The 13,493-nt window shown below is 33.3% G+C and overlaps 1 protein-coding gene across 10 annotated transcripts in view; it reads left to right on the top strand.

Moving 5' to 3' along the window:
* ANKRD12 (ankyrin repeat domain 12) overlaps window positions 1-13,493 on the top strand; it is a 139,972-nt gene that overhangs the window by 62,217 nt on the left and 64,262 nt on the right. For 7 of the 10 annotated variants that reach the window (XM_045187704.3, XM_024580247.4, XM_024580242.3 and 4 more), the window contains 3 exons: window positions 1,792-1,939; window positions 8,276-8,344; window positions 12,268-12,414. In XM_045187704.3, the coding sequence (XP_045043639.2) occupies window positions 1,858-1,939; window positions 8,276-8,344; window positions 12,268-12,414 (298 nt within the window). In that variant the 5' untranslated portion in view covers window positions 1,792-1,857. The remainder of the gene's footprint in view (window positions 1-1,791; window positions 1,940-8,275; window positions 8,345-12,267; window positions 12,415-13,493) is intronic. The other 3 variants (XM_024580245.4, XM_071219519.1, XM_045187702.2) reach the window with 2 other exon arrangements.

The raw sequence follows: 13,493 nt of genomic DNA, 5'->3' as shown, positions 1-13,493 counted from the left end.
GACTTGTATGACTATTTCCTTCACCAAATTAGAGAAGTTTTCTTTCATTATTTTTTCAAATAGGTTTCCAATTTCTTGCTCTTTCTCTTCTTCTGGCAACCCTATGATGTGAATGTTGGAATGCTTGGAGTTGTCCCAGAGGCTTCTTACACTATCCTTGACTTTTTGGATTCTTTTTTCTCCTTGCTGTACTGATTGGATGTCTTTTTATTCCTTATGTTCCAAATCATTTAATTGACTCTCGGTTTCATCCACTCTGCTATTGATATCCTGTAAATTCTTATTTCAATTAGTGTATCCTTCATTTTGACTGAATCTTTTTTTTATGCTGTTGAAGTCCTCACTGAGTTCCTTGAGCATCCTGATCACTAGTGTTTTGAACTCTGCGTCTGATAGATTGCTTATCTTCATTTTGTTTAGTTGTTTATTTGGAATTTTCATCTGTTCTTTCATTTGGGCCATGTTTCTTTGTCTCCTCACTTGGTAGCTTCCCTGTGTTTGTTTCTATGTATTAGGTAGAGCTGCTATGACTCCCTGTCTTGGTAGTGTGCCCTAAGGTACTAGGTGTCCTGTAGGGTCCAGTGACACAGCCTTCCCTATCCCCCAGGCTAGGTACTCAAGTCGTGCCCTCTGTGGTCTAAGTACTCCTTCCTTTTGTAGATGAGTCTTAATTGCCATCAGCAAGTCAACGGGATAGATTTACCCAGTTCAGGCAGCTGGTAGAATTAGCTGTGACCCCCAGCTAGCAACCACTACCTCTGTGGCTTTTGGAGGTGGTTAGGTGGTACTCTGACGAGGTCTGTAACTGTCTGCTGGGTGCACAGGCTCTGGTGTTTCCCAGGTGGTGCAGGCCAAGGTCAGCTTCCACCTGTGTTCTGTCTTGGGCCCCTTGGCTTAAGCTATAAAATGATCTGCAGATGGCTGCTGTTAGTGCCATGCCTGGAGCCACCCAATGAGAGCTACGGATCTGGGCTTAGCAGTTGCATGTTTGAGTGGATTTAAGAAGGTCTGAAGCCTATGCCTAGCCTAGCCCTTCATATGGAAAAGCCACTGTTACCAGCTTAGGTGGGCACATAATTTGGATGGGGTGGAACTTTAGGTAATTGTCGGGGCAGGGCTTACCATTTAAGCCAGGGTGATGGAGACTCAGATATGATGCCACCACACTGTGGCTCTGTGTGGGGCAGGGCTCATAAAAGGTACAGTGGCCACTGTCTGCAGTTCTGACTGGGAGGAAGTTGTCCCCCAGCTCTCGCCCTGATGCCATACACACTTCAGTTCCTCCCTGTATGCCACTGGTGCCCTTCAAAGTACTGCCCCAGTGCTGGAGCCCAGAGGGAGTGAGTCTTAAGACCTTGTGAGGGGCCCTGCAAGAGGAGATGCCTAAGAATCCCGAAGTTTCTTCTGCTCACCCATCCCCCACTGTTTTTACAGCCAGAAGTTAATAGGACTTATCTTCCTGGCACTGGAACCCTGGTCTAGGTGGACTGGTGTGGGGCTGGGATCACTTGCTCCCGAGATGTACCTCTATTTTATATCCACCACATGTGGGGTTGGGACCAGCCTCTTCTGCATCTCTGCCCTTCCATCCCTACCTGTCTGGATGAATGTGGTGTCTTTAATTCATTAGTTGTTGGATTTCCATACAGCTCAATATTCTGACAGTTGTGAGTGTGATACTTGTTTGGTAGTTTAGCTATAATTTTGCTTTGATTGTGTGAGGAGGTGAGCTGGAAGTCCTGTACTTAGCTAATATTGTTAAAATTTTATTCATATTTGATTTTTTACTAGAGTAAAGACAAGATTGCATCCTACAGCAGAACTCCAAAAATTGATCGAAGTGATGTGGGCAAGGAGATGAAAGAGAAATCATCCATGAAACGTAAACTTCCTTTTACCATTAGCCCATCAAGAAATGAAGAACGAGATTCAGACACAGGTAGAATTTTTTTTTTCTGTAAAATCTTAATCATCTTTTACTATGGTTTTCCTCATATTATTCCTCTTTCACTCCAGTAGAGAAATTTTTGTATGTCAGTATTTAAGATTTACCATTTTGAGGCAGAAATTCATATAGTTCACACTGAACATGATTTCTTAATCAAAAATTAAAAAGAATTTGCTTTTTTTTCTTACTCTCACTGTTTATTACAAACCTATTATTAGTTTCAGACTTAATTTTTTGAGGAGCATTTGATAATGAAATAGGGATCATAGGGTATGGTAGATTCGGGAAAAAGTTGAGTTTTTGTGACGTACTATTGAACCAACCAGAGAAAAAAGTTTAGGCATTTTAGATTCAGAAATGAATCAGAAATATGTACCCCCCTCAGAAAAAGAGGCATTATTGAAGCTAACTGCCTAATTCATATTACTTTTTCCCCCAAAACTCTTATATATCAGAAATGATACTTGATATCAGTCAATATCAGTCAGAATGGATTAGAACCTTATTACCACTAGTAAGTTGCTAGGTTGTGTTTTACCCCTGAACTAATATTTCTTGAAACTAGTTCATACTTGAATGTTACATATTTATCATAATTTTTATCCCTTGCATGAAATTTTAAAAATGAACTATTCTTAAGAATGTTTCAGTTTCACTAACAGAAGATAAGTGTTTCACTCTGAGTGTATGTACAGAGATAACAGTATATCCTACTTACAGTTTTGTAGCCATCCTCATCATCAATATGTAAATGATCCTGATTCTGAAATCTAAGATAGCTTTAGAAAATATTTAATTTTTAGTATACATTTTTAAAAGTAAGTAGGTAGTAGGGAGGTCTCTTAGCTTGAACTAGAAATTAGAAACTGTTCTTAAACACTCATGATATTTTAAATCTTGAAAATTACTCTGGAGTAATTAAGAACATATGTGATTTGTTCATTTTTAGTTACACTGACTTTTTCTAGAGATTCAGAATGTTGTGGGTTTTTTTCCTGAAGTGTGATTTTCCTTACTGTTCAGCAGTGTTCTGAAGCTATTACTAGGTCACGTAGCTCAGAAGGTGCTTATGTACTTTTATATGTACTTATCTCATATTTCCTCCCCTGGAGGTCCTTTTGTTAGTCATTTTTAAAGTACTCAAAGAATCAGGTTCTGTTTTTCAGTGACAGTAATATTTCTAGTAGTAGTTTGAAGAAGGAAGTTAGATAAATTCAAACACTGTCAACATTTTTAGAAATAAATAAGGTGTCAAAATGATACATTTCCCATGAGAACCTTTTTTAATAGATCAGGTGGCTTATTTGACCTTTATTTAGAATCAAAGGGGAAAATGTTACTTAAGAAGATAGGAACTTTAGGCACTGAATAAACATAATTGAATTCATATTTTATTAATTGGATTATATATTTTCCCCCTGCTACAATTTTTTCACCTAATTGAATTTTAGAGGGATGTTGCAGCTGTCTCTAAGACTGTCTCATACCAGCCTCTTATTTTTCTTTAGGAAAGGTTACATGGTAATGCTGAACAAGATATTGATGGACTTAAACATATATATTTATTTTTTCAATAGGCTGAATAGACAAATTTTAGAAAATAATAAATGAAAGATTTAGTTTTTGCCCACATGTGCATGAACACACACACACACACACAGCATAAAGAATTTCCCCAGGCCGAAGGCAAAATGACTTATTTACACTCCAGCTGTCTTACTGTTACTATTTAAAAAAAAAATAAAGTAGAATGCAGAGGACCAGTAAGTGATAATCCTCATATAAAATATAATTATAGCATCAATCCCAAATTTGACATTCTGTGCAGTGTACTATAATTTAAAATATTAGCTAAAATTATAAAGATACAGAGGGAGAAATATTTACATATATAACAACCCTTGTCATAATATATTTAGTATTTGAAAACCTCTTAAATGTGAAGAGAAAAACACAAAAATGGGAAAATGAACAAAAGGTGCAAGGAAGTAGTTTGGAATAACAAAATTACAGTAAGAAAGGAGGAAATATATGAAAAAATCAGTGGGTAATCAAGGAAATACAGCGTATAATGATTGACAAAACTATTGTTGGCCTAAATCATACCAAATGGTCCATAGCTGGAAATAGGAACTTGCTTTATTTAGTAGATTTAAATTATAGGAGTACATTGTTGGAGGTAAATCTGATAACATATATCAAAAACTAAAAATTTATTAATATTGACTTATTCTTTGGTGTTTGGTCTACGCATTTAATTATTGATGAGTAAAAATTATCTTTAAGTATATTTATGTCAACATTGTTTATAATAACAAAAACAAAAACCAGAAAAATTCTGTCAACTAATACAAGATTTGTTAAATTATGGTAAATCCAATGAAGAGATCGGATTTTATCCTTAAAAATAGTATAGGAGGATATGCAGGATGGAAAGATGTTCATACTATATAAACTGAAAAATAGGTTATAGAATAATAAGTATGTTTGGTTGTGTTAGTCATATTCTGTATATTTATATGTATATGCATATAAGACAGATATTAATACACATATTGAAAGAAGAATGTTTAAAAGTCTGTTTCATTGTAGAACTAAGCCTAAACCTAGTGGGTGTGTTATGGGTCTCATACCAAAGGATTCACACTGAAATACATAGTTTTTTTTTTTTAATAAGTGCTTAAATTTTTTAATTTTTTCTTATTCTTTTATATGTGTGTTTATATTTTAGTATATGACATAGAAAAGAAGCAATTCCTTTAGTTTTTTTTTTCTTTTTATGTTGGATTAATATAATCTTACAGCTTTTTATTTTCAAATAGGGCATGTATATATTTTCCAATTCTTACATAAATTTCTTTCTCTCTCTCTCTCTTTGTCCTAGTTGCTTTGACTTTATATATATTTAGAGGGAAACGTGGAATGATACTCACCAGATGTTAACATTTTATTTCCAGGATTTGGGGTTGTTACTTTCTTTGTATACTTTTGTATGGCTTGAATTTTTAAAATAATGAATGTGTTTTTATAAAACACAGTCATTACTGTTTTTTAAAAAGATGTTCATATTGTCCAAGGAAGGCTCGCTGGTCCCAAAATTAACAGTGATGCCATCAGTGAAATGAGCCATTCTTAGTCTTTATTTTGAGATACCCTAGTGTGAACTGCTAAGCCTACCAAGTTCAATAATGCCATCAGGGACTGCGCTCTTTTCATCTTTCTACTCTGCCATGCTTAGCTCATATATAGGCTTTGTTTTTGGCATTTTACCTTAGAGTCACAAATCATCTGCTGCTTCTTGGGCAGAAAATAGGAGAGCAAGGACCAAAAGCAAAAGTATTTTTCTCCCAGTGAAACAACATTCCTAGGAACTTCTGTCTGCATCTCATTGGTTAGGCTACCCTAGTTGCTGGGAGATCTGAAAAGTCAAATACTTTTTTAGCTAGGCAGATTGTCATCCAATTTAAAATTGGAGTATTTCTGGTAAGAAAAAGAGAATGAATATTGGGTAGGTGCCTTACAGTGCTGCCACTGTATAGTATAAAGTTTTTAGCACAATAACTAACTAATAGCTGGTGTTTGTACCTAAGCAATTTTTTTCTACACAACCAGTCATAAAATCATATTTATTTTCTTTTTTTCCTAGTTTAATGGCATCCAAGGGAAAGCCACAATTTATTGGCATGAAAGTACTGAACAACTATCTAGAGGTCTACACATGAATGAATCTCTTCTTGGCCTCCAAACTAAACTTGTAGTTATTTTGTTATGAGTAATGCCATCAAAAGCATTTTTATACATTGTGTTTTTATTATACCCTGAATTATTTCTTTTCATTCCTAAGAGAAGGGTTGCGGGGTTAAAGAATTAAACATTTCTCTGATGTTTCTCCAAAATAATTGTAGTTACAAAGCCTCCAGCAGTGTATGAATATTCTTTTACCTCAGACAACATTGGGACACATGTTTTTCTTTAGTTTTTGATAGATCTGTGTCCTGTAGAAGTAAGTGAGTAGTATTAACTTCATCATTTTAGTTTGTATTATTTAAATAATTAGGAAGATACAACATTCTTCACTTGTAAATATTTGTTTCCTCTTAGAAAACATTATTTATTTGCTTACTAATTTATTTTTGGCATATGTAGATAACATGGTATGAGAAAATCCAAAGAGATATATAGTATCTGTTTCCAAAGTCAATGGAGGCAGTCGTAGAGCATGTTCAAATGTTTTAAACTAAGTTGTCTCTACCTGCCATCCTTAGAAGTTTTATTTTCCTTAAGCTTTAGAAGCCATTAAAAGATTTGTTCTATTTACTGTGAGTCAAGCAGATTTAGAGAGAGGAACTTTTTAAAGTAAAACTAATACAATTTTTTCAATAACCATATTAAAGTAGCAAATTAAATCAGTGCTTCTCTTAATCACCTTTTGGTGATTTTCACAGAGGTTATTTATTACAGGTTCATTCTCGTCCCTTCCCCATGATTCTTTATTATAAAATTTTTTTAAAGATTTTATTTATTTATTTTCAGAGGGGAAGGGAGGGAGAAAGAGAGATATATCAATGTGTGGTTGCCTCTCATGTGCCCCCCACTGGGAATCTGGCCCACAACCCAGGCACGTGCCCTGACTGGGAATTGAACTGGCAACCCTCTGGTTCACAGGCCGGCACTCAATTCACTGAGCCATACTAGCTAGGAATATTAAAATTTTTTTCAGACATACAGTGCAAACCTTTTAAATTATTCTTGGTATTTTTTTTTCTTATTCTCAACTTGCTATGAAGAACATATGAGGGAGAGAGAGAGTTGCTCTGCTTAGCACTTAAAAGTTTTACAAAAACCTCAATAGGTAGCAATAGTTTCATTATAGTCCAGTCACAGTATAGCATAGAAGGAAGTGGCTTGAGGAAAGGATCGGCATATGGAAGCTTTTAATTTTTCAGCTCATCAATAAACTTTTATAGAATTCTTATTTAGATGTCCCACATATGAACATAGTTATTTGAATAAAAGTTAAGGGGTGTGTGGAGTGAGGGTGGGTTGATTACTTTGAAAGGAAGATTTGGATAAACTATTATACTACTTCCTATATTAATGAATGTTCAGTTTATTCATATGCTTTAATATCTACTGGAGTAATATCTACTTTAATAATCCATTTAACTGTATTTGTTGACACAACTTGCTGGTTGTCACCTTTTTTTTCCTTTATAATCTATGGAGGCCATTTTAAATTTTTGCTTGTTTTGAAATGAAATTTTAAATATTCTTCATGGAATTCTTCTAGTTACAAATTTAATGTGTTCACTTTTGAAATACAAGTGTTCATTGAAAGGTTTGTCATTGAATCCATGTACCCACTTGCTTTAGAATTGGTCTAAATGTTACTTTTATTAATGATTTCACTTTCAATTGAGTAAGCCTTCTCATCAGTAAACTGTTAAGCTTATCTTTAAAATTTTCAAATGCTACGTTTAGGGGTACTTGTTCTCTAAAAGGTTTTCTTTTAACCCTTTTGTTGTCTTATACCTAACTGAATTCATACTTAATATCCATAATAGTGATAGTGGAAAAAAGTATGTGTCAATACGTTGAGATTATGAATATCAGAATAGTATTATTGTGAGTTAAATTGGCATATTGTTTATAAGTAAAAATATCTGCTCTAGCCATAGTGCCAAAAGTTAATTCTCCATAATTCTGTTTGTCTCTCATGAATTGTTAGACAGAATTCCATATTCTTACCTCAGCTGGTAAACATTTTGATTTAGGCTGCTCTTTCTAAGAGATCTTTAGTAGTCGTCAGTGTAGCATTTTATACTATTTGAAATGTGTATAATTTATAGAAAGTTTGGTAGTCTAGAATGAAACTATAGCCCAAAGTATTCTTCTGAGTAGTTTTGGCCCTCTTAAAACAAAAAGGGTGATTAAAGTCTGTTATTCAGGTTTTCTAAAGATGAATTCTAAACGGAAAAACAGTGGTAGAGTACTGCATCTTTTATCATTATTCACAGTTTGAAAAACTGTATAACCTCAAAGGCCATGATATGTTTTAATAAATAGCATCTGTAATATCTATTGAAGACTGCATGGTTGACTTTCTTAATTTTAATATTCTAGTTGAAGAAACTGAAATCTTAGGTGTGGCCAAACCTCATTTTACGTGTACTTTTGGCTTTACCCTAAAAAAATAACCTTTTGGAACAAGAGTGTGTTATCATTGACTAACTAACTAGTGGTCTTTTGAAAAATGTTGGTTTGTTGAATTCTGCATTTCCCTTCGTGTGCTTTTTTTCTTTTCTCCTGTCTCTTCTCATTCTGTAGATTCAGATCCAGGACATACAAGTGAAAATTGGGGGGAGAGACTTATATCTTCTTACAGGACATATTCAGGTAATTAGATTATTAGGGGCTCCTTTTAGCCAGTGGTTTCTGTCACATTTGCAGTTAATTATGGTACTACAAATAACTTCTTTCCAACCCAGTATGTAGATATTTTTGGCTGAATAAGTGAACTAAATGATAATAACCAAATTTTCCAGCCATTGTTGAGAGATCAGTGCATCACATCCAACACATGCTATGTGTGAACATTATAAGCAGGACTACTGTATAACTGCCACTCAGATGTTGTACTACTGTACAACATCAGGGCACCATTCGTGTAGAAAATAATGTACAAGTCAGCCCCTTGTAGTCGCCCCTGTGGGAATATATCCAAGGTGCTTACTATCTTATGCTGTATACCCTTCACATAGTATACCAAGTGTACTGATTTTGATAGTGTCATCTGACCCTTTAATTATGCATGGTTTCTCTTTAAAAAACACATAAAATTTTCAAGTTGAACTCTTTAGTCTATAGACTTTACTGCCTATGTTGAAATTAAAAGTATGTTAAAATACTAGATTTCCTGGAGAAACACCATTACTATTAACTGTGTGGGGACCTGTCGATTTGGCTATGGCACCAGGTTACTATGCTTCATAATTGCTCCAAATAGAAGAATACAAGTGAAAATATACCATGTTTTGCCATGTATAATGCACATCCATGTTTTAGTGCACTTTATACATGGGATTATTATATGCATATATATATATACATTATCCATGTATAATGCACACCCTTATTTTCCCCTCAAAAAACTTGGGCAAAAGAGTGTGTGTTACACATGGCAAAATATGGTGAATGCTAACATTTTAAAATAAAAATTAAATGTATTTTCTAGTATGTGACAGCTAATTAGTGAAGTGTGTTGTGTTTTTTTTAAAGGACTTATATTCTTATCTTTGAATGTTATTAATGTAAAATATTACTTAGTTCCTAGGTATCTAAGTGTCTGCTTTTCAGCATATGACATTTAGTTATAAAATCTGAAATAAACCTTCTGTTTCTGATATAGTGCATTTTATAAATTTGTAGGGGTGGTATAGAACCAACTAATTATTCTTAAAATTGTCCTAATGCTGTTAATTGAGATGATAAGACAATAGTACTTGGTTTTCAAAATTTGGGGCTGGGGGTCATGTTTATAATCAACATTAAGTATAAAATGGGACTCTTTTAAGTGCCAGGGTGTACCTGAAAGAGCTATGTGTGATGAAGCCATTCATGATCTGAATATCTTTGCTGAAAATCAAAAGATAAAATAAGCACCCAACTGTTAGAGATTTGTGTAGATATTTAGAACCAAAGAGTAATGGCAACATTTTTTTGTCAAATTATTTTTCTTAATTTTGTTCATCTGTATTTGAGGTGTTGTTACCTTACACAATGACTGCTTTATGGGAAAATGTCATATTCTTTAGTTTTTGAGACACTGATAAATTTATGAACCAGTTCCCCAAGAAAAAGTTTTGTCTCTTTAATACACTCAATACAATTGGTATGTGACAGTGTTGAGCTTTCTGTTTATTCTGACAAGACCTGAAAAGAAAGCATTGTTTTGAAGATTATAAGACCAAGACATCTCTATATTTCTAAAAATTCTCTAAACCTTTAAATAAAGAACATTGGATTGTTGAATAGTCCATTTCCCTGTTTTTCTTTAGTCATAAGTGAATCACTTTGAATCATTTAAAAAAAATGTCTGCAGGGTGGCTGAGTGCAGTTTCAAGTCTATAACAGACTGTGCTTTAAATGAGTACATGTGTCAGTATTCCTGTGTTTAAGTTTTAAAATGCTGACCAGTTATTTAAACATATAAATATATATTTTAATTACTAAAACTTGAGAAGTACCTCTTTCAAATACGTAGTGTGTGATCACTTTTTTACTTATGACAGGTCACAGGAAACAAATTATTCACAAGGTAGATCCAAAATAGCCAGAGCTTTGCTGAATACTTTAAACTTGAACAAGCACGCTATGGGACATAAGTATTACTCTAATACTTATAGGTGTCTCACTTTTTCTGTTAACTGAGCATATATCACTTTAGAGCATATTCTTTTTAAAAGATTGTATTGAAATGCAATTAAAACCAAAAACATAAATTGTTTTGCAAATGAGAAAATTAAAGACAAAACTTTTCCCAGTATTTTAGAAGTTGTTTTTAAGGATAGATACTATGTATTTTTTGTTTATTTTGTTTCCTCTAATCGCTAGATTTTAGTTTTTTTCCTTAATACATCTTTTCTACAAAGCTTTCACACTGTTAAATATTTCATTTTTAGGTGAAAAGTACATTCATTATATTTAAAGATTTGTTATTCAGATGGAAAAACCATTAAAACAACAACAGTTTGGGTTCCTTATTAAATACAAGAGAACCAAAGTGAACAGAACATTATTAGGGAAAAAGTATATGTTTCAGAAAAATATAGCCTTATCCAAAAGACCTGTTTAGGGCTTTATGAGAAATGTAGTAAGTTAGGTGAAACCTTGCTGAAACTGAATTTATACTGAATTGGATCATTAACGATAATGAAATAAGGGAAATGAAGATAATATATTAGAACTCTTAATAAAGACTGACTTAAATCTTGAAATTTTTTTGTTTTTGTTATGTAAAATCAAATATCAACCAAAGGGACAATTCAGGAGCTATTGAATTTTGAGTGATTTATGGGCAGAGAGGTGTTTAAATATTAGGAAGTCTAATTTTTCTAGATCATTAGGATGCTAGTATATTCTAATTAAGTGGTACACTACAAGAATTACTACTTTAAGTTCTTATGATGTAAATAATATTTAATAGTATTTAAATAATATCACACTTTTATTGTTTTCTTGAAATTTGCTAGATTAATAAATGCTTATCTCCTAGAATAGATTAGCTACTGGACACATCTGCCTAAAAACACCAAAATATTACCAACTAAGCTTTTTCTTCCACTGATTTTCTCTGTTTTACATTTATTTTTAAATTTTACTTATTTACTTTTGTAGACCCTCTTTGCAGGACCCTCAAACCCAGATTAGTAAATCCCAGATATTTGTATAGGGCTTCCCAAGAAATACATGCCTAGATAGTTAATAGGCTGACTTTCTGCACTACCTCTTATAGAGAGCCACCTGAATTAATTCCCAGAGAAGTCTTAAAGAAAAAAAAGATATTTGTTTATCTTTGACCTGTGAAATGCAGTTCCATCTTAATTTCCTCGCACTTAATGGGGAATGCTGGCTGTATTGCCAAAGTATTTCCCAAATAGCTAAGTCTGAGAGCTGACTTACAAGAGATCAAATCACTTTGAAAAATCTTCAGACATTTTTTAATTTTTGCAAGGTCTGTTAACCATTGTGGGTGCGTGCACACACGTCTTTAATTTGTTCATTGTAGCTTTAATTAATTGTTCTTGTTCAACTTTCCTATGACTGGAATAAAGTGATTCAGTGCTTTTTATCAGTAATTACTCTGTGTTGAAACTTGTCTTATATATGTATCTTCTTAGAAGATTGCATAAATCATTAGTGGAATTAGGGAAGTAATTTGAAGGAATAGTGCTATATAGTCTTAACAGTAATAAAAAGAATATAATGAATGAAAGAAGTTTCAAAGATGTAACACTAAGGAATATTTGAAATGTGGTTGATGAAGTTAAGTTTTAATAGATAAATTTTTAAAACACATTTTACTGGGAGTAAATTTCAAAATGTTACTAGTTTTCTGAAAACAATAGAATTAATTTTTTGAACACATTCAGGAAGAAAATTGATTGTATAATATAATAAATGTGCTCTTTTGTCTGACCATTGCTGTTTCATACACGTTTCTCGTACATGTATAACATCTATTTTTAAAAAGTCATCTTAATGTTTTGTTTGTGAGTGCTTATATTTGTTTGAAATTCTTATGTACTTAATAATTTCAGAGAAAGAAGGTCCAGAAAAGAAGAAAACAAAAAAGGAAGCTGGAAATAAGAAGTCCACACCAGTTAGCATTCTTTTTGGTTACCCACTCTCAGAGCGAAAGCAGATGGCACTTCTTATGCAGATGACAGCAAGAGACAACAGTCCAGGTGATATTTACCATCACTGAATTCATGTTTACTCTTATTTTTCCTCAGACTCCCGCCTTGTCTTAACAGTTATTTTTAACTACTTTAAATTTGTATTCTTCCTTGATATATGGTAGTCAGGATTTCTTGTAGCATAAATTTTTAACTTTATATTTATTTGTGTTACAATTGTTTATTGTTTATATCCTCCACTAGATGAGAAACTATACAAGAGCAGGAGTCTTTGCATTTAGTGGACACTTAGTAATATTTGCCAACTAAAATGAGCAATTTAAAAATTTGTCAGTCAACTTGAGAAATCTGTTGCCAAACTGTGTGCTTTTACTTCACCAAAGGATTTTTTTTGACCCCAGTTTCTATGAAGCTTCTTCTAGGTTTATAGTTCACTTTTCAGTTTACTAGTACTCTGCTGGTAGATTAATAAGCTTATCATATTATGACTTTTAGAAGCAGGAGTTTAATCTGTGTTTTGTTGTTATTTTATTAATTATTACTTAAGATCTAGATTATTATAAAAAGAAAAATATCTGCAGTATATTATGTAAATTTATCTCATGTTTCATTTCACACTTCCAATTAAGGAAGCGTGTGTGTGTTTATTCATGTACTGTACCCTGCAAAAATAATTGAAAGTGGCTTACCAAGAGGACCAAAACAAACAGGGAACAAACAGACCAACCTGCTAATTTATGTAAAGGAGCTAAAAAGGTAGATACAACCCAGACAACTGGGCTGACATAGTTATTACTATTTTTTTTTAAGAATGTTATTCTCTTTTTTAAAAGATCTTATTTATTTAGAGAGCGGGGAGGGAGGGAGAAAGAGAGGGATAGAAACATTGATGTTTGAGAGAAACATGAAAAGTTGATTGGTTGCCTCTCATGCCCCCAGCTGGGGACCTGGCCCACAACCCAGGCATGTGCCCTAACTGGGAGTCGAATCAGTGACCTTTCGGTTTGCAGGTTGGCACTCAGTCCACTGAGTCATACCAGCCAGGGCTGTTAAAGTTTGTTTTTTAAATATAAATAAGATTATAATAATACTGTTCTGCAGATGGTTCTTTTTATTTAAGGGTACAT

This window comes from Desmodus rotundus, chromosome 10 (genome assembly GCF_022682495.2).
Source record: "Desmodus rotundus isolate HL8 chromosome 10, HLdesRot8A.1, whole genome shotgun sequence".
Classification (NCBI taxonomy): Eukaryota; Metazoa; Chordata; class Mammalia; order Chiroptera; family Phyllostomidae; genus Desmodus; species Desmodus rotundus.
The sequence above is the reverse complement of the archived record's forward strand: the minus strand, read 5'-3'. Positions and strand labels throughout refer to the sequence as shown.